The sequence below is a fragment of the Oryza glaberrima genome, chromosome 11, assembly GCF_000147395.1.
Source record: "Oryza glaberrima chromosome 11, OglaRS2, whole genome shotgun sequence".
NCBI classification, from domain to species: Eukaryota; Viridiplantae; Streptophyta; class Magnoliopsida; order Poales; family Poaceae; genus Oryza; species Oryza glaberrima.
In genome coordinates this window covers 19,096,599-19,121,817 of record NC_068336.1, presented here as the reverse complement: position 1 = coordinate 19,121,817, position 25,219 = coordinate 19,096,599, and the positions used below count along the sequence as shown (strand labels likewise).

The 25,219-nt window shown below is 38.1% G+C and overlaps 2 protein-coding genes across 2 annotated transcripts; both read right to left on the bottom strand.

Annotated features, from left to right (window-relative positions):
- Positions 1-699: 699 nt before the first annotated feature.
- On the bottom strand, positions 700-12,433 carry LOC127755760 (cysteine-rich receptor-like protein kinase 6). Its single transcript, XM_052281417.1, has 8 exons — positions 11,575-12,433; positions 7,324-7,362; positions 6,705-6,827; positions 5,548-5,660; positions 4,488-4,698; positions 4,160-4,397; positions 3,845-3,998; positions 700-1,050 (listed from the first exon to the last, which is right to left on the bottom strand). The coding sequence occupies exons 1-8, from the start codon at positions 12,263-12,265 to the stop codon at positions 700-702; spliced, it is 1,920 nt and encodes a 639-aa protein (XP_052137377.1). The 5' UTR covers positions 12,266-12,433.
- A 1,776-nt stretch (positions 12,434-14,209) lies between these two features.
- LOC127755759 (cysteine-rich receptor-like protein kinase 6) lies at positions 14,210-20,051 on the bottom strand. Its single transcript, XM_052281416.1, has 7 exons — positions 19,406-20,051; positions 17,953-18,065; positions 16,621-16,831; positions 16,265-16,502; positions 15,914-16,071; positions 15,270-15,305; positions 14,210-14,565 (listed from the first exon to the last, which is right to left on the bottom strand). The coding sequence occupies exons 1-7, from the start codon at positions 20,049-20,051 to the stop codon at positions 14,264-14,266; spliced, it is 1,704 nt and encodes a 567-aa protein (XP_052137376.1). The 3' UTR covers positions 14,210-14,263.
- Positions 20,052-25,219: the final 5,168 nt, after the last annotated feature.

The window sequence follows — 25,219 nt, the reverse complement described above, 5'->3', positions numbered from 1 at the left end:
GAGTTTAGGGGTCGAGATATCCGGTTTTATGGTTTAGGGTCACGGATTAGATTTCGATCACTTTTGAGGGTCACGAAGTGATCTTATTCCTACTTTATTCGATTCATCTGCTGCTGCGCTTCTGCATGCCGCCCAGTTTCCCTTGACTGCTTGAGCACACTGGATTCATGATTTATTTTATTTTTTATTTTATTTATTAAAATATTTTTAAAAATAATTACAGATTTATTTTAGATTCAATTGTAGCCTACAAGGCTATACGAGATGTACGTTTTCACGCATATTTTTTTGTTCTCACACGGCGTCGCCAATATCATAGTACCTGAGTCATTTTGTAACGAATTTTGTCTATACATTATCTATCGACAATTTTTCATCCAAAATATACCGTGTAGTTGCGTGGTAATGGCCTGTAGTTACAATATTATAACTTTCATTCATGTAGTTTTAGACCATTTGATTTCCTCCGAGATTTGTGCACGGAAGAAAGAACATAGTAAGCGTGTAGTAACTGCAAAGGTGATGGATTGTGGAAGCAACGTGATGCTAGCGTTGTGCTAACGCGAGGTTTTCGAAAGATAATTACATAAAACTTACAGGTAATAATACATTTTAATATTGTATTTATATTTCATAAATTTTTAGAGCAATTTATCGACGAATATATAGATAATTCGTTCTGCTATATTATCAAGTAACCTATCTTGGCTCGATTTCGGTGATGGAGACACGGTTGGCCGACGCGGCCATCACCCTGCCGCCTGGCGAAGAATCGGTGCCGGCTGCCCGCGTCGCATCCTCCTCCGGGAGCACCCAGAACGCCGGCCTCGACGGAGGGTTGAGCGACGCCGTGCCGCCGATCATCGTGGTCACCGCCGACAGCTTCGGCCGGTCGGCGGGGTTCGCCTGCACGCAGAGGAGGCCGACATGGATGCACCCCAGCATCTGGTCAGTCTGGACAGAGCACTGGTTGGTGGTGCCATGGCCAGCTCTGGTCAGTGACAGATCCACCAGCTCTAGAAGTGTTCCCCTGTTCCAGTGCTGCCAAATCTGCACAGTACAAATGCATTTAGGGCCTCTCTGAATCACATGAATAAAAAAACAGAGGAATAGAAAAAACATAAGATTCTGACAGGAATATAAGTGTAAGGGCCCCTTTGAATCACAGGAATGAAAAAACGGAGGAATAGGAAAAACATAGGATTTTGACAGGAATGTAAGTGTAAAACAGAGAATTGCAAAACACAGGAAAAACATAGGAATGACTGTTTGATTGGACCACAGGAAAAGCACAGGAATTTGAGGAGAGATAAAGACTCAAAGGATTTCTTCCATGAGGTTCTACCTCTTTAAAATTCCTCCAAAACTTGTATGGGAAGAAGTATACCATAGGAATTTCATAGGATTCCATAGTGTTCATTCCTTTGATTCAAAGGGCTTTGTAGGAAAAATTCCTATAGGAATAAAATCCTCTAAAATTCCTATGAATTCCTTTGAATCAAAGGGGGCCTAAAACAGATGATTGCATATAACAGGAAAAACGTAGGAATAACCGTTTGATTGGACCACAGGAAAAACATAGGAATTTGATGAGAGATAACGACTCAAATGATTTTTTTTCCATGAGGTTCTACCTCTTGTTAAATTTCCTCCCAAACTTGTATGGGAAGAGGCATTCCATATGAATTTCATAGGATTCCGTAGGGTTCATTCCTTTAATTCAAAGGGCTTTGCAGGAAAAATTCCTATAGGAATAAAATCCTCTAAAATTCCTATGAATTTCCTTTGAATTAAAGGGGGCCTTAGTTCCATCTGAATTCTTTGCTGATAGTTAATCTAAGTATCTATAACTATCGAGAAGAGAGTAGTGATGGTGGTGAATCTACTATCACTTAACTCTTTAAAACTATGATATGAGGGATCTACGTGTTCATACCTCTCAAAATCAAATATGCAATTTTTTGAGGGAGGGAGTTATGCAGTCATGACAAATCTATCGAATCTGTTTACACCTTTTTACCCTAAAATATAATATTATAAAAAACATCTAATTTAATTCTAAAATTAAGCTCTAAATTCAAAATATATTATTTTTTCAATGTGCCGATGTGGTTTTCTAAATTCCGTAACAACTTATGGGTATTTTGCTAGTTACTTTAAAAAAAGTTTCAATTTTTACTCCCACGAACCATTTTATTAGAGCACTTCACCCTGTAATTTTTTTAATTTTATCCGTAAAACATTGGTTCATTCAATTGCTAAATAATATTTATTTTTCTCTATTTGTATAAGGAAAAAGTTCAAATATCCCCCCTAAACTTTAGATGGAAGTCTGTCTAGCACCCTGAACTTTAAAATTAGACATTCAACCCCCTGAACTTTGCCATATCAACCATATTACTCCTTAAGATGGTTTTGGATGATGGTTTTGCATAATTTGGAAGCTTAAACAAACAATTTTGAATAACTAATATAACATATTTGCATATTATAACTAGTTATAAGTTATCAATTTATTTTTGTAGAGTGACATCATACTATTATTATGTTGGTACTTGTTTGTAAATGAAAGCTAATAATAAGCAAAAAGTGTATGACATATGATCAAACTCATCTAGCTTATATATAAATTAGATAAAAACCATTATGCAAAACCATCTTAGGAGATTATATAAATGTTATTGTAAAGTTTAGGGGGTTGAATGACCCGTTTCAAAGTTCAGGGTGTTAGATGGACTTTCATCTAAAGTTTAGGGGGTTATTTGGACTTTTTCCTTTGTGTAATTAAGTTGTATTTTAAGCTGCAATTTTGTAGAGCTATTGGTGACACCATTAACAAAGTTCAAAACTTATTTCATTATTACATGAACTTCATATGTACAATGTTTTAATCAATCTTAGGTTGCTTCGACCTATGTAAACGATGATAAAAATTTCTAAAAATAATGCGGCGACGTAAGTTGTAATAAAATATATCATCATCCAATCAAATTATAGTGCAAAATACGAGTTATATAGGGACAAATAAAACAGAAAAATAGTTATATTAGGGAGTAAAGTGGATCGTTTTCAATGATTTTGATATGTAAATACTAGTTTAGAAAGTATGCAGCTTAAGATTCTATCTAGGGAACTTCTAATAAATGTAGCCATTCTAAAATCTTCAGCTGCTACTAGAATTGCGATCTCCATCTTCGTAGTCCACATTCTTTACTCCATTCTTAGTAGCTACAGAATTTAAATGTAGTAGTAACCGATAGATAGGTATGTTCTCTAGATTATTATCAAATTGATGCTCACAAGCTAATTTCCAGCTTCAAGATAATGCCAAAGACTCGCATCCGGCGCACGCTCTACGAATGCACACACAAATTAATCCTTGCGTGTTCTAACACATGCATCTTAGCTCTACCTAAACCATATGTATACATATGTATAGTACTCCTTCCGTTTTATAATATGCGACGCCGTTAACTTTTTGAGATACGTTTAACCATTCGACTTATTAAAAAAATGTATAATTATTATTTATTTTACTGTGACTTGATTTATCATCAAATATTCTTTAAGCATGACTTAAATATTTTTATATTTGAACAAAAAAAATTGAATAAGACAAATGGTTAAACGTTGGTAAAAAGTCAACGGCATCATATATTAAAAAGGAGGTAGTATCATTTACAAATCTTTAGAGGCTGGCCCGCAATATGTTTCTTCTATCTAAAAGAATTTATAATCGTCGGAGCATTAATATATTAATTTTTGGATATGAAGGATAACTGAAAAAACATATTCTTAGTACCCATATTCTTAGTAGGAATATAATATGCATGGTCAAACTCACAAGGTCCAAGAGGTTGAAAGATTGCTCATGATCACTGTATGAGCCCATGCTTCTTCTTCCTGTGACAATCTCTAGAATAAGAACACCAAAGCTGAATACATCAGACTTGACGGAATATTGTCCAAACATTGCGTATTCAGGTGCCATATATCCACTGTAAAAATTGAAAACAATTATCATCTATTCTCATAAAAGGTCATAAGAATAAATAGAATCCAGCTTTATATAGGCTCATGATCATTCCCATTCACTGGGTGTACTTTCTATATTATATCTCTGTCGATTATATATATTGAATTGTGATATTTTACTTACTATGTCCCAGCTACTCGATTTGTGATAACATGAGATTGATCTGCTCCAAATAACTTTGCCAATCCAAAGTCTGAAATCTTCGGAGTCAAATCAGAGTCTAATAGAATGTTATTTGCCTTGAGATCGCGGTGGATGATCTTCAATCTAGACTCTTCATGCAGGTACTCTAAACCTCGAGCAATTTCAATTATGATTTTCAATCTCTTCTCCCAACTTAATTCCCTGCTTTTATCCGGATCTGCCACTCGAAGAAGAAGTATAGATATCTCTACTATGGAATTTTTTAATGGAAATAACAACTAATTTGTTTTGAAAGAAATAAACATACCGAAAAGGATGGTATCCAAGCTTCTGTTGGCCATGTACTCATACACGAGCAACTTTTCTTGGTTTTCCACACAAACACCAACAAGTCTCACAAGATTTTTGTGTTGAAGCTTGCTAACCAACACTAGCTCATTTTTCAGTTCATTTATTCCTTGCCTTGAACAATTTGAGAGCCTCTTCACTGCTATCTGTTGTCCATCTGGAAGAGCTCCCTGTCCATGTGTGAATTTGCAAATATATATGTAAAACATGTTGTAAAGAACTTGAAAAGGTAAACTGGCTAAACGAATGTGTGTGTGTTGGGGGGGGGAGGGGGGGCAAATATTGTTTTTCTTTTCAGCAAAAGAGACAATCCATCATCTTTTCTTTGCGTGTCATATTGCTCGATTTGTTTAGAGATGTGTGTTCTTTGATTTTAATATTCATCCACCTCATAATGCCAAAAATATTTTTGGTAATTGGCTTAGAGGAATACCTAGGTCCATGAAAAAGATGATATTAATTTGAGCTAGTGCTTTATGTTGGTCAATTTGGAAGTGCCGCAATGATAAAGTTTTTAATGGTAAGCAATTGTCTAACCCGATGCAGGTTATCTTCATATTTTCGTATTAGCTCCACTTTTGATCTATGATGCAACCACATGAGGAGTAGGATATTATGTGCCATGGTGCTATACTTTTGGAATTGGTAGCGAAGGGTCTCTTATTCCAGTATGGGTGGCATAGTTCTATTAGAATTACTGGTTAAATCTATATGGTTTAACGCTAGTTACTAATAAAGGGGAGTTGAGGGTTTGTTTTATCATCTATTATCTCTTTTTTATTTGGTAAACAAACTTATGGTTGTGTGCATTAGGGCATAAGCCGGAGATGTAAACCATTTACATTATATATAAAAAAAACTTGAAAATGAGTTATAGGTTGTGTATGAATAATAAAAGGATTTGCTTCATTTTGTTAACTTGTTTGAACATCAAAACAAAAGCAATGACGTGCCGACAACTTCTACTATCAATTAAGTACAAATCATCTACGCCGGATTTTGTTAAATAATGTTGATACCTTGTAGACCACACCAAAACCACCTTCTCCGAGCTTATTTCGTTCATCAAAGTTATTTGTTGCTGTTCGCAAAGTCGAGAGATCAATATTAATGTCCTCCTGATTAATCGACCCTGTCAAAATGAAAATAACTATCTTAACAACCGCATATAGGATATAAATGTGATTATGTGACCTGATCAGATGGTTTTACAGACTCCCATTGAGTGTTAAAAATAACACTAAATGTGGTCTGAATGCAATAATATGTAATGTAACTTGTAGCATGTGTATATCTTAATTCCTCTTTCTTTATCAAATTATCATCTTCTTTGATCAAATTAATACCTTTTGTTTGATCAAATAACTATCTTAATACCTATTTTTGTTCAAAACAATCAACTCGTTGGTCCATTTCAAATTAATATGATGCCACATATTAATAAAGAAGTATTGTTGTGTTTATTTTTTGTGTAATTGTATTTTGTTGAAGTTGGTATAAATCATGAGGTGGGCATGAGTTCAAACTTTACATGAATGATACAAAACATTATGGCATTTCGTTCTTACAATTGGATGGTTGAGAAATAATAATCACTTCTACATGATTAATAGGCAACCAATAAAACAGAACCATCCTTACTAGCATTGTGGATTTGTGTTCATCAATAATATTTCTTAGCAGTTTTATAAGTAGCATGGAGAACCATGAAGATCTATTTCTCCACTGTGACTTTCTGCAGCGGCTAAAGTATTTTCATGCACATTTCCAACAGTTTCTTTACATTTCCACTCAACATCCTAGAAGTGCTATATGTACGAAACCATATGTTCCATGTGGACTTTAACTCCTTTTTTTTAAAAAAAAAAGAGAGGTGTGGACGTTAACTAGTACTCCCTCGGTCCCAAAAAAAACTCAACCTAATACTTTGACGAGATACATCCTAGTATAACAAATCTGAACGTACACTATGTCCAGATTCGTTTAATTAGGATGTGTCCCATCCTAGTATGAGGTTGAGTTTTTTTTTTGATGGAGGGAGTACATAAAGAAACAAAACATCCATTTAACGCAAGAATTCTTCTATGTAAACCAGTCCCAATTCAGTTTCGTAAAAAGCATAAATTAGTAATCATTCAAACCTGGAAAAAGAAATGAAAGAGGCAAGAGGAGTTACATGATAGTGGTTCTTTTGCTCGTCTCCTCCTCCAGATGTGAAGGAAGAAAAATAAAACTGCTAAAATAGCAACAGTTCCTGGCAGTGTAATCCCAAGAATAGTGAGAATTGTTCTCGACTTTCCTGCTAGATAAAATATGTCTTATCCATATGGAGATTATACAAAAAAAAAATATGAAAACACAAATTCAGTAAGCACCAATATGCTCTGCTCCTTCAGTAACAGACTGTAACATTGCTTGTCCTGGCTACGAAATCGTTATCTCCATGAAGCAGTATATAACATGTTGCGCAAAACTGTGTTCTAATGTGGTGTTTTCAGGAGGAAAAAATCAATGAATATATTACAATAAATTTTGACTTTTTTTTATTAAAACATCTGAATGTCTTCTTAGTAAATTCTCACCAGTATCGTGTTTATCCAATATTGGATTTTGGCAAAATCACCAATTATTATTTTTCAGCGATTAAATAAAAGATGTACGCGCATATCCACCACAACACACACCACACGTTATTTTCACTGTCAGGCTAAATTTAATTAGTGTAGTAACTTGATTCAGTGCTCCTTATTTCCCACATGCGCATTCAGCAAAATCAAATAAGAGAGGGCAAGTACCTTCATGCTTCCGAGCCATTCGGGCCATTGTATCATTACCTGCCATGCAAGCAATTAACACCGTAAATTCAAAATATTTGAGTTTTCTTTTTTAAAGGAGAGGATATGCTAGTAACTAGCTAAAACGAGACATGATGCCATTTCAAAAATAAAATGTCTAGGCTCCTTTAGATAGCTTTTTCCGCATAAAGATAATGAATACAATGAATTCTATTTAGTAATATTATAGTTCAAAAAGTGAACAAGTAGGTATCCATCAAAAGTAAGTAAATATATCCGAAACATATGTAAAATACAGGTAACCCAAGGTAAAGGAGGCTGATATTAAAAAATAAAGTGAACATAACCCACTATTACTAAGGATTTCATGTTTGTCCCAAAAACAAGAAAAAGAACAAAACAAAGGATACATGGAAAAAATTAGGATTTGAATCCAATAGATTCTTTTACCTAAATGGCCCTTCGAATAAATGATTGGGGCACTACTAAATCATATGAAATCGATCTATAAATGCCTCAATCCATCAGAGTTTTGAAGGAAATTTAACATGGTCTCCAACCTCATGGATATTTTTCTATTAGTCTTTATCTCCCTCAAAAATTCTTGTGGCTTTTTTTGCATTTTATCAAACGGTCTTTGCTGCTTTTCTTTATGTTTTGTAATAATCTATTTTATAGTATTCTAGTCTTTTCTCAATTAATCATGCATTACAAAGGAGCCCTAAAAACTTAATGTGAAATTTCTTGATGCAAAGATGGTAAGAGAGCTTTCAAAAACAAATATAAGCTTTGCTTGTGCAAAATAAGTAGCAATTAGGTATGAAATGTGAATTGTACACTTTTATGTATGTATTACTACTGGAGTCATGGGAGCATATAACTCTACCCCACAGGGTTCAATCTGATACCCATGAATATTACACATGTGGGAGTGCTTTTGAATCCATTTAAGAATTTAGGTGGTGTTTGGATCCAGCGACTTAACTTTAGTCTCTATATTTAGACACTAATTTAGAATATTAAATATAGACTACTTACAAAACTAATTACATAAATGAAAGCTAATTTGCGAGACAAATTTTTTAAGCCTAATTAATCCATAATTAGAGAATGTTTACTGTAGCATCACATAGGCTAATCATGGATTAATTGGGCTCAATAGATTCGTCTCGCGAATTAGTCCAAGATTATGGATGGGTTTTATTAATAGTCTACGTTTAATATTTATAATTAATGTCCAAACATCTGATATGATAGGGACTTAAAAGTTTTAGTCCCATCTAAACAGGGTCTAGACATTTAATTAGTGAGGTCATGTCAGGAGATAGGAGTTTTCCGTTGGTCCCTGTCTATTTAAGTATGTTGATGTGGCGCACTCATGGACGTGTGTGCGGTGCCGTGCATATCTGATGGTGTTTGCATCTTCCATGATATTGAAAAAAAATCGTAATGGTAAAAGAAAATCTCTAACTGAATTATACTTTCAGTATTCACTGGTGGAGAAATCATCTTTCGTCGGTCGGCCGAATTCCACAATAGTCTCGGATGCAATAAAAACCGGTGCTAAAAGATGATCTTTAGTCCCGGTTCAAAAGGGTAACGGGCATATTTGATCTTTAGTCCCGGTTGGTGTCAGGCCCCCCCGGGATCTTTAGTTCCGGTTGGTAACACCAACCGAGACTAAAGATCGTAAACCAACCGGGACTACAGACCTATAGCGGATGATTTGAACATGAAAATTAATATTCCAAGGTGGTGTGCATCGTCGCCGTGAGGAAACTTCCTCAAAAGTTGGTAACATGTGTCTCTCAATTATGGATGTAATGGAACTCTCTCCATTTTTATTTAATTGACATTGTTAACCGCTTTTCTAGATTCTAAATATATACTCCCTTCATTGAACAAGTTTATAAAAAAATAGTAAGTTTTATGGAATTACGAAAGAACTTAAGACAAATCTACAAATATTCTTGGATTTTAAATAGCACATTCTCTGGGGACATTTAGTCATAGGTAGATATGTATTGTTGCCTTGCTCATGGACTCAAGAATGCCAAGTAAATGGAAACTAATTAAAGGATTTCTTTTTAGCTACTGCGTTGTAAACACAACAGCTAGCCACAGCGTGGGTGGCTAATGGGCGCGTGCGCACTGGCTACATAACTCGTGCAGCAACACGTAACCCCCCCCCCCCCCCTCCCCCCTCTTCTTTCTTGTTAACTAATGGCGTTGATTTATACGCTAATGGTAATATGTATAGTGCTATTTTAAAAAAAAGAAATAATTTAGTTAAAATTTTTGAATTTGTAGTCCAAAGATTTTAAATTATAAAGTTGAAAGTTTTAAAAACTAACTTGAAAATTTTGAAATCTAAGTTAAAAGTTTTCATATCTGAGTTAAAAATTTTCAATAATGGAAGAAGGAGATTGAAAAAGGTGTGCGCTTCTTCCCTACCTAGGACCTGTTTAGCACAGCTTCAGCTCCAGCTCCACCTCTCCTGGAGCTGGAGCTTAACCAAACAGTTTCAGCTCCGCCTAAAATGGGAGTGGAGCTGGGTGGAACTCTCTCACAAAATGAACTAGATGGAGCTGGGTTTTGACAGCTCCACAACTCCACTCCAGACCCAATTCCTGAAGCTAAATTTTGAAGTTGGAGCTATATCAAACAGGCCCCTAGTGTGTACGCGCTAAAGAGGACTCCTGAGTCACAGCTCCCCTAAAGGTTGGAGGTTTTACCAACCATGTGTACCTTCCAATATTAAGATTAATGTGCAATCTCTTTTGTTCATCCTTAATTAGTACTACCTCTATCCCTACCTCCATCTCAAAATAAGTTTATAGTTTGCTCATCCCACACCTACCAATACAAAAGTAAAATGACAATAATACCTTTTACTTTACCAAATCTTAATGAAATTATCCGTCACTTTATTTACTTATAATGTATTTATTCCTTATTTTTATAAAGTTTAATCCAATGATGACTTAAAAATAAACTCATTCAGAACAAACAAAATGGGACAAAGATAAACTTATTTTGGGACGGATGGAGTACTTTTTTTTACTACCTCCACCCCTAAATAGTTAACACTTTAACTTTTTTCCAAAATAAATACTCTTCTAAAGTACTGCTCCCTCCGTCTCAAAATATAAGTATTTTTAGAATAGTGCTAAGTCAAACATTTTCAACTTTGATTATTAATAGCCAACAAATAAAAAGATCAATCATGTAAAATTGAAGTTATTAGATTTATCATTAAACAAACTGTTGCAATATGCAATCTTTTTATTTAAAGCATCTTAATTTTATAGATATTCACAAACTGTGTCGAAGTCTAAAAATGTTGATATTTTGGGACGGAGGGAGTACTAATCATATCAAGTATTTTATATTCAGATATTTTCCTACCATACCCCAACTACGTTCTCACCTTTGACTTCTCCTGATTTAATTGAGGGTATCTATGTCATTTTTATCTTTATAGTAGTTATGTTCTTCAAATATTAGAAATGCACTTATTTAAAGTCAGAGGTATAGCAATTTACTGTTCAAAGTCTCGATGCTAGAATTTTGTCACTATTTTCAAACTTTCTCACACATATATACTACATTATTCAACGCAGTGTGCAATTGTTTATAGTGCAATCACTTTCGGTTTGGATAACATGTCAACACGAAATTGGTCTAAGCAGAAAAATGAAAGGTGCCCGCCAATTCACTCTACCCAGGCATAATTTTTTTCTGAAATCCTTATACGTAGGTCAAAATGAGAAAAAGAATCCTTATTATTTGTTAGATAATCAAATTAAAGGAAGAATATAAAACGACCGTTAAGTTTCGTTAGTCTTCTGAGTTTTTTTTCCTTATGTGTCAATCAACTAAACTTAGGTAATTTAGAAACTACTACAACAAATTCAGTGTAACTTTTAGTTTTATTTGTTTTCATTTGCTGGATTAATCTAGATGTATTTTTATGCTTATCTAGATCGATTTTTTTAGCAAGATCAACACTACTGTACAATTTCTTCAAAAAGTTAATCTAGAACAATATTTGTCTCACTTCAACAAAAAGATGTAAGTTATTGAATGTTATAATATAGTAATTTTGAAAAATGATCGATAAATAAGAAAAATCAATCACTTGACAAAGCTTTTGTTGCTGGTTTTCACCTCTTAATCATGTGTTAGGGGAAGCATTCGCGGGCAGCATCTTCTGTGTAATCGAGAAAAAATGAAGAGAAAAGTTCATACCAGGTATTGGGACATCAAGAATCTGCCCCTGGACTAGGTTTTTGGGATCGGTTATCCCATTGATCCTCATTAGCGTGGACTCGAGGACCCCAAACTTGGCGGCGATCGCCGACGTGGTGTCCACGGCGCTGACTTTGTAAGCGAAGTGCGTGACGTCGTGGCCGTCCACCTGGTCACAGCTGCAGGGCAGCGGAATCCACAGCTCTTGCCCGACTAATATCCTATTGGGATCGGGGATGTTGCTCGCGTCCGCGATCTCTTGGTACGTCACGAAGCTGTCGAACACGTTGCGCGCGATCGCGTCGAGCCCATCCTGCGGCCAGACAAGGTAGATGGGCCGGTAGTCTGACCGGCCGACTCTGGCAGCAACATTACAGAGGCAGCGGAAGGGGACGGTGACGGTGGCCGCAGCGGGGATGGCCGTGTCGGGCGGCGTGGCGGTGGGGGGGAGGCCGTTGGCGCGGAGGAGCTCGGCGAGGGTGGAGGTGTTGAAGAGGGAGAGGAGCTCGGCGTAGGTGGTGGCGTTGCGGGTTGTGTACCCGATGGCGGACTGGCAGGCCGCCTGCACGGTGGTGCAGGTGAAGTTAGCGGCCGAGGCGGAGGACGACGACGTGGCCAGTAGCAGCAGGAACAGGATGTGTATGCGCCGATACGACCAAGCCAGCGGGGATCGCCGGCGCATGGCGGTCATGGAGGCGTACCGGCCGGCGCCGTGTACATGTAGCGTCAGTTGAGCTAACTAGGGAGAGAAATGTGTATATTGATTAGAGAGCCATGGGAGGCGTATACGTGGGGAGCGACACGTTACTGCTCTTGAGGTGATCAACGGGGAGAAGTGTCAACTATGGTGGCTGTGGAGTGTGAGTGGTGGCGGCGACTGGAAACAGTGATGGTTCACGTGACATCGATCTCGGAGGCAGACAAAAGAGAGTAAATGCGAGAGTGGATTTTAACCTCTATGAATAGTCAAAACTATGATCAAAAGTCAGTGGTGTCGTCGTTAGCGGGAGTATACGCTTAAGTGTTGTATTTATAGTTGAGCTCACACCGCTGGAAAAAAACATTTTTTTTCAGGCGGACTAAACAGGTTTTTCGGAGGACAACTGGTCCGCCTGTAAAAATAGCTCCCAGCATTAAAAAAAAGGCAGCCACCGCCCACCACTATTTCGGCCAGTAGCAGCAGCTTCCCATTCACCATCCAGATTCACCATCGAACCAAATCAAATGCACAAAAGCATCACAGATTAACATAGAAGCATCATATTGGTTCACAATCAAATCAAACGCATCACAAATGTTCGCACGGACACACTCCGCTGCCGTCCGCCCCACGCCGCCGGCCACCGGCCTCCCCCTACCCCCTCCGGCCAGATCTGGGAGGGAGGAAGGGAGGGGAGCCGCTGCCGGCCGCCCAGCGCCACCCGCACGCGACGCCGTGCCCCGTCTCCGGTCTGCCGGCCTCCTCCCTCCCCCCTCCGGCCAGATCTGGGAGGGAGGGAGGAAGGGAGGGGAGCCACCGCCGGGCGCCCTGCCGCCAGTCCACCCTACCACCGCCCCCCTCCGGCCAAATCTAGGAGGGAGGGAGGGGCCGGGAGTCGCCGCCGGGAGCCGCCGCTGCCCGCCAATGAGACCCGCCGCCACCCGCCACCGGGAGCCGCCGCCACCTCCGGCCGGGGAGAGGAGAGGTGAGGGGAGGGGATGGGGGAGGAGAGGTGTGGAGGGGAGGGATGCGGGAGAGGAGTGAGGGAGAAAGAGGACTTAGAAAAAATCGCCCCTAGGTTGACTCTATTTATATTTCCAAGTCTATTTTCGGAGACGGACCACATAAGAGTTCCGCCTGCAAAAATGAAGGGTATTTTTGCAGGCGTACCGCTTAAGTGGTCCGACAGCAAGCTTCCCCCTGGTTTGTATTTTTGTAGGCGACTATTTAGCTCTGAGGGTCATGTTCGCCTGTGAAAATAAATACCCAACATTGGCGAAATGCTTTTTCTAGTAGTGTCAAAAGCATCTTACTTATAGTGTGTGTGTTGTGTGTGTGTCTATATATATCTATATATATATATATATATATATATATATATATATATATATATATATATATATATATATATATATATATATATATATATAGGAAGCCTATATACTACTCCCAGGAGTAGCTACTCCTATTGTAACCAACGGACACCTGTCCACCTCACATGAATGTTTCGGGTCTCAACCCCCAACGGTTGGAGAGAAAATATCCACTAAGCACCACAGAATTTACCTATATATATATATATATATATATATATATATATATATATATATATATATATATATATATACCGCATGGTGGATGAGACGGGAGTAACTACTCCCGGTATTAGTATATAATTTTCCTATATATATATATATTGATGATAGTTCAATATGTTGGATGAAAATAAAGTGATCGAGAGAAGGGTGTGTGATATGCAGCAACAACAAATACTTGAATGGTTGTATTCTAATATTGGGCAACAAAACGATGTGCCACTGATTTCTACTTTTCTTGAAATAACAGTGTTTATGTATATTAAATAGTGTAGATATATAACACTTAAAGACAATTTAGGAACATATATATACAGGTTAACACTTACGGTTGAATATTTATTGTTGCGCAAAGCGCGACTAGTGTCATTGACAACACTTCCCCAATCTGACCCTATCTTGGCTGGAGTTCGGTGAGGGAGACACGGTTGGCCGACGCGGTCGCCGGCTTGCCGCCGGCGGCCGTCCGCGTGGCATCCGCCGGGTGCATGCAGAACGCCGGCCTCGACGGAGGGTTGAGCGACGCCGTGCTGTTGCTGCCGCCGCCGATCATCGTGGTCACCGCCGACAGCTTCGGCCGGTCGGCGGGGTTCTCCTGCACGCACAGCAGGGCGACATGGATGCACCCCAGCAGCTGGTCTCTCTGGATCAGCTGGCCGCCGGCGTCTCTGGACAGCGAAGGATCCACCAGATATATATATATATATATATATATATATACGCATTAGTTTCAGGTGAACTTTTTTCAGAATAAAATAGCTACCGTTGAGTGACCCTTCTCCAATTATATGCAGCCTAAGTTTTGTTCTCTAATTTCTACTTCCCCTGTTTCATATTATAAGATTTTCTAATATAGTTCATATTTATATATATGTTAATGAATCTAGACATATATATGTGTTAGATTCATTAATATTTATATGAATATGTGTAATGCTAGAAAGTTTTATAATATGAAACGGAGGGAGCATGTAGTGTATTTGTAAAGAACGGAACTTTAACTTTCCGTCTCTAAACTTAGGCCGCTTTCGTTAGCCTGTGTTCCCAACACGCACAATGCACACAGAAAACGGAGTGACCTATCAGCGCGTGATTAATTAAGTATCTCTATTTTTTTAAAAAAAATGGACCAATATGATTTTTTTAAGAAACTTATGTATAGAAACTTTTTAAAAAAACGCATCGATTAGCAGTTTAAGCGTGCGTGCGGAAAACGAGGAAGAGATGTTAGAATAAGGGATGCCATTGAAAACTCGTTCAGCTTTTTTTTCCCACACATTAAACGAGAAATATCATTAGCGTATGGTTAATTCAGTATTTACTTCCTTTGTTAAAAGAAATAAAATTTTAGTCCAGATTCATACTCCCTCGATCCTAAAATATAAGCATTTTAGACTTCGACACAGTTTTCGAGATGTTATTTTGACCAATAATATCTATAAAATTAAGATGTTTTAAATAAAAAGAGTTGCATATTATGATAGTTTGTTTAATAATAAATCTAATAACATCAATTTTACATAATTGATGTTTTTTTTTCTGTTGATAGTCAAAGTTAAAAATGTTTGAGTTAGTACCGTTCTAAAAATACTTGTATACGGAGGGAGTAGTTAGGATTTGGTATTTTTTTTAAATGGAGGACACAACTATTACAAACTATTAAAAAATGCATAGTTTAGTAGTTTATGGAGCATACTCACGATAAATGAGAGAGTTCTAAAAGCTAATTGAACTATCGAACTGAACCTTACTAATGAGATATCGGAAGGTGCCTAGTTTGTGACTCATCCTTAAATTTGATAGTTTTTTTATCCTACTCATTTTATAATTGTTGTATTAGAAGACATGCATCTTAGCTTGAATCATAAACTAGAGCACTTACTTTGTCATGTCATTAATCATCAGAGGCTTTTGTTTCTATTATTCAAGAAAAGAATTATAATCATCGGAGAAAATTTTTTTGTTTTTTGGATTTCAAGAATAATTAAACAACTTTTACAGTTTGTAATTCATCATAGTAGGAAAATAATATGCATGGTTAAACTCACAAGGTCCAGAAGGCTAAAAGATTGCTCATGGTCGTTGAAGGAACCCATGCTTCTTCTTCCCGTGATGATCTCAAGAATAAGAACACCAAAACTGAATACATCAGACTTGACGGAATATTGTCCAAACATTGCGTATTCAGGTGCCATATATCCGCTGTTAAAACAAATATATGTGATCATATTACCTCCATAAGTTCATTAAGTATAAAAAGAATCCTAATAGGCTACTGATCGTTCTCCATGCACTGAGTGCACTAGATCTTCTATCTTAATTATATCTCTATAAATCTCAGTATAATTGCTAGCATACAAACATATCGAATTGTGTGATATGATATCCTACTTACTATGTCCCAGCAACTCGATTTGTGACAACATGTGATTGATCTTCTCCAAACAACTTTGCCAATCCAAAGTCTGAAATCTTCGGAGTTAAATCAGAGTCTAACAGAATGTTGTTTGCTTTGAGATCGCGGTGGATTATCTTCAATCTAGACTCTTCATGCAGGTACTCTAAACCTCGAGCAATTTCAATTATGATCTTGAATCTTTTCTCCCAACCTAATTCTTTGCCTTTGTCTCGATCTGCCACTCGAGTAAGAAATGTGTATATATGTCAATTTCTGGGATTTTGAATGAAAATATATACCAACTAAGGTTTTTAAGATAAACCAACAAACTTGTGTAGAAGAAAGAAACGTACCAAAAATGAAGGTGTCCAAGCTTCTATTGGGCATGTACTCATACACAAGCAACTTCTCTTGCTTTTCCACGCAAACACCCAGTACTCGTACAAGGTTTTTGTGTTGAAGCTTGCCAACCAAAACTAGCTCATTTTTCAGCTCATTTAACCCTTGCTTCGAACAATGTGATAGTCTCTTCACTACTATCTGTTGACCATCTAAAAGAGTTCCCTGCAAGTGTGTGATTTAGTTTGCACGTATATATTTAGAACTTGGTGTGAAGAACATGAAAAGGGATACAAATTGTATGATCATAAAATGTATTGTCTTTGTGTGGTAAAACAATTTTTTTCAAGGGAAAAGTTAAATTCATTAATTAGGAGACAATTCCTCACACACAAGGTGTGGTATGAGGGTCCAAGAAATTATTATGCAGAAGGGAAAGGCTATTTATGCCTTGAAGGAACATCCTCTCTTCTGTTTTTACATGTTGTCTAAAAAGTCATAAAAAATATAAAAATAATTGATAAAATAGATCAATATAATGTGTGCAATATATCTCTTGCCAGAAGCCTAAATGAACTTCACATCAACTAGCAATGCCAGATACCTATGAGCTTCACACATATAACGTACAATGCTCGCTATCTCGTCAATTATCCTATTCTGCAAACAGTGATCTTAATGTTAAGGACCCCTTTGAATCAAAGGAATTATGAAGGAATTTCATAGGATTGAAATCCTATAGAAAATTTTTCTATATAGCCCTTTGATTCAAAGGATTAAAGTTTTCCAAATCCTACAAAATTCCTATGAAATGGCTTGTTGCATATAGGTTTTGGAGGAAACTTAGCAAGAGGTCCAACCTCTTGGTAAAAATCCTTTGAGTCTATCTCTCTCATCTGATTCCTGTGTTTTTTCTGTGATCCAATCAAACGATCATTCCTGTGTTTTTCCTGTGTTTTTCCTGTGTTTTGCAATCCTCTGTTTTACATATACATTGCTGTCAGAATCCTATGTTTTTTCTATTCCTCCGTTTTTTCATTCCTACGATTCAAAGGGGCCCTAAATGAATTTTCCTATACCTTGGTCATGAGCTACTTTATCTTCCTGTCCTAGTGTGTGGTGAACTTGTCCAAAATCCAAACAAAACAATGAAAAGGTAAGATCAATTTTATGGTACTTAAGAAAGTACCTTAATACCTTTAAAACTTTGGTATGTGGAGTTACCATCATTTATACTAGAAAATATGAGACCTTCTTAAATTTTAATACCTTCTAAAAATGATAAAATTACCCAATTAATTAAATGTAGATCATTTCGTCCATATTTTATTATATTATGATGATACCTTATAAACCATACCAAAACCACCTTCCCCGAGCCTATTTCGCTCGTCGAAGTTATTTGTTGCTGTCTGCAAAGTTCGGAGATCAAGACTGAAGTCATCTTGATTAAATGACCCTGTTGAATAAAAATAAGTACATAACAGCAGTCAGCAGCCCAGGGGATATATATATATATATATATATATATATATATATATGTATATATATATATGTATATATATATATATGTATATATATATATGTATATATATATATGTATATATATATATATATATATATATTTTTGGAGAGCTCTACAGTTTACTACTGGTTTATATACTCCTCATAGTATATCTCATAATTTTGAGAATTGTCTTGTGGGAGTTGATAAAAAATCTACCAAACTTATTCTTGTTGGAGCATCCGCTATATGTTGGGCTATATGGTTGTGTAGAAATGATATGATTTTTGATAATTCACCATCTATGTCCTATATACATGTTTTTTTCAGGGCAACATACTGGCTCAGGTCCTGGGCTCCACTACTAAAATGTGATGAAGAAATCAAGTCAATGAAAACTGCATGTCGTAATCTTGAGTCAATGGTTATGCAGCTGTTCACTAACTATGGATGGAGATTCACAAGTAGAATTCAATAATTTTTGTGATCTTTTTATGTTGTGTGAGTTTTTATTAGTTTGTGTGTACTTTTGTTTATCCAGGTGTGAGTTTTTGTTGAATTGGTGTAATAATTGGCTGTAGCTCTTTGAGCAAAGGCCGGAATCATATTCTATTATTAAAAAAAAGATATTTGTTAGTGATAAGGCTTAGTAGTTACAATGTTCAGAGTTTGATGTAATATGTTCAAAGGTAAGATAGAATTTGTTAGTGATATTCAAAGATAAGATAGAATATGTTCAGAGTTTGATGTATAATCTTATCACCTTGTAAACCACGGTAGGGTCTTTCCTACCTATATAAATGAAATCACAGGCCGGGCACCGTTTCCGCCATTCTTTGATATCAGATAGTAAATCAAAATGAAGAAACTAAATTGCTGCTATATTTACGCTAACTTCTCTCAAAGACATGTTATGGCACCCTTTATACTTCAACATTAGCAAGGTATTCTTGCGAAGATCATGATCAAGAATTCAAGATATTCAATAATAAATTTATGAGGCTATTTTGTTTACCAATTCTACTACACCCTTCATTTCAAATTATAGATTCGTTCGAAGTTTAACATGTCTATCTTTGACCACTAATTTTAAAAAAGCCATGTAGTTTAACAACATGTAAATAATATATTGTAAAATAAAATATAAATCTTACGATGTTAAATTATAACAACGTATAGCACTAATTGATGGCCAAAGATTAGAATATATGATTTAAAAAAGACATAGAAAGAAAACTGTAATTTGTGAAACAGATGAAGTATATATGAATTGTAAAAGACTCGATCGTTCGTACCAGGTACCGGGACATCAAGAATCTGCCCCTGGGTGAGGTTTTTGGGATCGGTGATCCCGTTGATCTTCAGCAGCGTAGATTCCTTGACCCCGAACCTCGCGGCGATCTTCGATACGTTGTCCGCGGCACGGACTTTGTAGGCAAAGTGCGTCACATTGTTCCCCTCCACCTGGTCGCAGCTGCAGGGAAGTGGGATCCAGAGCTCCTGCCCGACTTCCAAGAAGTCAGGATTAGAGATGTTGCTCGCGGCAGCGATCTCCTGGTAGGTCACGAAGTCGTCAAATTGAGCGGCGATATAGGACATATTGTCGTTTGGCTGTATGATGTGGAAGGGCTGGCTCTCCGACCGGTTGGCACCGGCGACGCAGGAGCAGCGGAACGGGATGATAACGGTGGCGTTGGCGGGGATGGCTGTGTGGGACAGGGTGCTCGGCGGGAGGCCGTTGGCGTCGAAGAGGTCGTGGAGAGTGGTGGTCTCGAAGCTGGAGAGGAGTTCGATGTAGGTGGTGGCGGCGGGAGATGTGTAGACGATGGCTGACTGGCATGTTGCCAGCCCGGTGCAGGTGAAGTTAGTGGCCGATGCGGACGACACAAGGAAGAGGTGGAGGAGAAGGATAGCCACGGAGGAGAATAATGATGGTACCATGGTAACTATAGCTATGCTATGCAAGAGGGAAGTGTTTGGGATGGCCGGTGAGTTTGCGGAGGTGAGCGTTTGCTTCATGAGAGAGGAGTGCGCGCGGACACAACAGTCAAAAACCATAGGGCAAGTGTGATGTGCCTGTGGCGGGATGACCGGTAGTAGTGTGACGTGTGACGGTGGGTGGCGGTCAAAAACAACACAAGCCGTGTTCTGCGGTTTGATGTGTACAGAGGTCAGCCTCAGAAAGATCGAGGAAATTTGCGATTTGTTCGTCTTTTCCGTCGTCTCATCGAGTCCATTAATTCTACGATCGAAGAGCCCCGATATGGTTGCTTAAATCCAAGCTAAAATTTTAATTTTAAAACTTACCTTTGAAATTTATTTAATATATTTTTGACAAACTTTCTTTTTCAGCGTAGGAATTTAAATCACACTAACAGTACATATATAAAAAGATAATAAGTCGTAATGGTTTATAATAAGCTTTTGGATAACCGAGGTCTGATGTTACCATCCACTGGACGTCTGGACCTGATGGTTTTTATTTCGAAAAATTGTTTCCCAAAGTCAGTGGTCAAAATAGTGCAGCGTGCAATATAAAATTGACCAACTTTTCCTAGACTATACTTTATTCATTTATTGGCTCTAGCTATTAGTCTAATTTTGACTACTTTTGAGTTGGGGCTATCTATTTGTCAAGTGTCTGATTTTTCTTATCTATCAGTAACTTTTTTAGCACTAGCTCAAATCAACAACTCACACTTCCGCATATTATTTCCCATGTGGTGAAGCCAATATATAGTGTTCTAACCTAAAGGTAGAAAATATATATTCTTAGGTGTAAATTCTTATAAATATGAAATATATAAGCATACTAATTCTAGTCTAGAAAATTAAAAAAAATAAGCAAACTAAAAATTAAGTTGTACTTAGGTAGTTTCTATATTGTATAAGTTTAGTATATAGCTCGTGCAAGATTAGGTGACTGATGATGGATAAGATACAAAACTAGGCAACTGATAAATAGAAAAGTTATTTTGAGTTTGTGTTGTAATAGCATCCACAATGTATGTTTTACAGGGATTAAGAGTTTTTTTTTTCCTTTCAACTAGCACTATACACTGTGCATTGGTCTTCAGGTCTCCACTGGCACTATCCTGATACAGCAACATGAACCCCTTCCAGTGCTTAACTGATCGGTGGTGTTTAGGGTTTTAGTGTTATCAGAAGCGAATTGAGCGTCCTCCCTCCTCTGATTTCCCTTATATATATAGCACTGTGGGGCTCGGGAGCTTTTCTCCAATTAGGATTCAAAATTGAGTTTTACCGAACACAGAACCAATCTATCTCTTATTTTGTTTTCTCGTTAGAATCGGGCTGTGGGATTTATCCTTTTCTAACTTACCGGACTTAGCCAATAAATCAACCAACATTCTCCCCTTAATTTTAAGACTAACTGACAAATATACTAAGTAAACATAGCTCCCCAAAACAATCTATCACAACAACATTAAGCCTTATTGAGACGACAAGATTTATAGTTTACTGTAGTACTTAAATAAACTTAACTTTACTTAATGGGTGTTGATTGATGCTTATCCTCTCTATTTCTAGGATATTAATGAAAGGCAATGACTTAATCCTATGCCGACTACATGTTATTTGAATAAGTTGGGAGGTAAGGCCCGGTTTAGTTTCCAATTTTTTTCCCAAAAATATCACATCGAATCTTTGGACACATGCATGGAGCATTAAATATAAATAAAAATAAAAACTAATTGCATAATTAGGGGGGAATCGCGAGACAAATCTTTTGAGCCTAATTAGTCCATGATTAGCCATAAGTGTTGCAGTAACCCACATGTGCTAATGACGGTTTATTAGGCTAAAAAGATTCGTCTCGCTGTTTCTAGGCGAGTTATGAAATTAGTTTTTTCATTCGTATCCGAAAACCCCTTCCGACATCCGGTTAAACGTCCGATGTGACACTCAAAAATTTTCTTTTCGCGAACTAAACAAGGCCTAAGACTTTGGTTAATGGATCCACGAGCATTAATTTAGTACTAATGTACTCAACTTTATTTTTTTTATCCTGAACTCTATCTTTCACAAAATGAAATTTAATGCCAATGTGTTTAACCGCTTCACTTGACTTCAGCCTCATTATCGTAGTATATTACTAATTGTTTGGTTATGCTATTAACCACTCTTAATTTCAGGATAAAATTCTTAAGCCATACAGCTTGCCCTGTTGCATGATAACATGCCACAAATTCCGTTTGCATTGTTGACGATGCAATGAGCGTCGGTTTTGAGCTTTTCCATGAAATAACTCCCTCCACGAGAGTGAAAATATAACCCAAAGTGGATTTCTTAGTGTCTAAGCACCCTGCAAAGTCAGCGTCTGAATAATCTACGACCTCAAGTTTATCAGACCTTTTATATATGTGAGCATGTAATGCTTAGTTCCTTGCAAATAACGTAATACTTTCATAACTACTTTCTAGTGGTCCATACCTAGATTAGATAGAAATATACCAAGCATCCCAATAAAAAATACCAAATTTGATTGCGTGAAGACTTGTGCATACATTAAGCCCTCCCTGCGCAGCCATCGCCCTCCGGCGCCACCTCAGTAGATCCGGTCCCCTCTTCCTCTCCCTCTCTGTCGGCCAGATCTAGGGAGGGGGTGGTCAGGGTGGTGGGTTGGCGGCGACGTGGGGTGGCTTTGGCCAATGGAGGCGGCGGGTGGCCTCCGCACGGGCGACCTTTTCCTCTCCCTCTCCGTCAGCCTCCAACCGGTGGCGTGCAGATCCGGTTGGGGTGGGTTGGCGGCGGTGGCCAAGGGAGGCAGCGGCGGGTGGCCAAGGGTTTCCGGCGGCGACATCACCGATAAGTTCGTGCACGGATTGTTCCTACTCGTGTAGTTCTTGATGGATTGTTTATTCCTGATGGATCTATGATGGATTGTTGTTGACCTGTGATTGGTCTACGTTGATTTGTGATTGTTGTTGACCAGGGAATGGGTTGAATGGGTTGGCTCGAAAGCATCGGCTCGACTTGGAGACGGCTTCTCTTTTTTTTTTAGCACAACACCAATGACAAATTGGTGCCGGCCGGAAAACCGGCACAACGGGATCCATAGCTCCTGCCCGATTTTCACAAGGTCAGGGTTGGAGATGTTGCTCGCGGCGGCAATCTCCTGGTAGGTCACCAAGTTATCAAACTGCACGGTGATAGAAGTCATGTTGTCATTTGGTTGAATGATGTGTAAGGGCTGGCTCTCTAGCCAGTTGGCACCGGTGACGTAGGAGCAGTGGAACAGGATGGTGACAATAACGGTGTCGGTGATGGCCGTGTGGGACAGGGTGCTCGGCGGAAGGCCGTTGGCATCGAAGAGGTCGGGAAGGAGCTCCTCTAACTTAAAGTTAGAGGGACACTGTCACTAACATGTGGGCCCTGTAGGTGTGGGGCCCACATGTCAGTGACACTGAGCCTCATCCGAAGAGGTCGTGGAGGGTGGTGCTCTCGAAGCTGGTGAGGGGCTCGATGTAGGCGGTGGCGGCGGGGGGTGTGCAGAGGATGGCGGACTGGCACGTGGCCGGCCCAGTGTAGGTGAAGTTAGTGGCTGATGCGAACGACGCGAGGAAGAGCAAGAGGAGGATAGCCGCGGAGGAGAATGATGGCACCATGATAACAATAGCTATAGGCTATAGATAGCCACGTTGTGTTTGGGAGGTGAGGTTGGGAACTCACCTCACGCGCACGTAAAACGAAGTATTTACTTATGATTAATTAAGTATTTACTTTTATAAAAATGATTAATATAATTTTTTAAAGTAACTTTCGTATATTTTTTTTCAAAAACATATTATTTAGAAGTTTGAAAAGTATGTACATGAAAAAGGAAAACTCACCTCCGTGCACATAAAACGGAGTGACGCATTTTTTTATGATTAATTAAGTTTTTTAGAAAATAGTTTAATATGATTTTTTTAAGGAACTTTTATATTTTTGCAAAAAAAAGTATCGTTTTCAGTTTAAAAGCGTGCACGTGAAAAATGAGAGATAGTCTAGAACACGCTGAAAAAAGAACACAGCAGAAGTGTTTGAGATGGCCGGAGCTAGCGTACGTACGTACGTGTGCAGAGGTGAGCTAGCACTTCATGAGAGATGTTTGGTTCTTCACCGGGGACACCGCAACACGTCAAAGTACTACTCCTATAGTGCAACTGTACATGCGAGTGGGGTGGTTGCGGATGGCCAGCAATAGTGACGTGACGGTGTCAAACAACACGTACGAGCTGTGCTCAGCGGTTGCACGATCTGAGCTCAGCCTCAGAAGTCAGAAAGATCGAGGAAATTTGTGATTTGTACGATTTTTCCGTCCTCTGGTCGAGTCCACTCTGCGAAGTCTCCGTCCACTAGAGGATAATCCTTCGGACTGACGGATTTCCGAAAAATTGTTTCCCAGAGTCACTGGTCAAACTAGCTAGTGTAGCATGGCAGGAAATTGAACTGCTTAGGTGTGTTTAGTTATTTGGGTGTAAAATTTTTAAAGTAAACAGATACATATTTAAAGTATTAAACATAGACTAATAACAAAACAAATTACAGATTCCGTCTGTAAACTGTAAGACAAATTTATTCTCACAAATTTATTAAGTCTAATTAATCCATCATTAGCAAATATTTAATGTAGTATCACATTGTCAAATCATGGCGTAATTAGTCTCAAAAGATTCGTCTCGCAATTTACATGCAAACTATACAATTGGTTTTTCTTTCAACATTTAATGCCCCATGTATGTGTCCAAATATTTTATATAATATTTTTGGCTAAAATTTTTTGGAATCTAAACAAGGCTTACAATATCCATTCATATGTTGGCTAGCTATTAGTCCACTTTGGACTCTTTTTGAGTTGGGTCTATCTATCTGTCAAGTGGCTGCAGAGCATCACCGCAAAGGTGACGCACTACCACTGAAAATCTAGAAAATTTCAATGCAATGCTGTGTATTCTAGTGTTTTGAAGTGAGATTTCAATGCCACATAAGCTCCTAATATCTTTCAGATAGCGTACTTTTTTTTTCTCGATCAGGTCCAACTCTAAATTAGAATGTCTTCTATTATCTTTAGTACAGACGGCCATAAGGCCCGAGGCCCGATG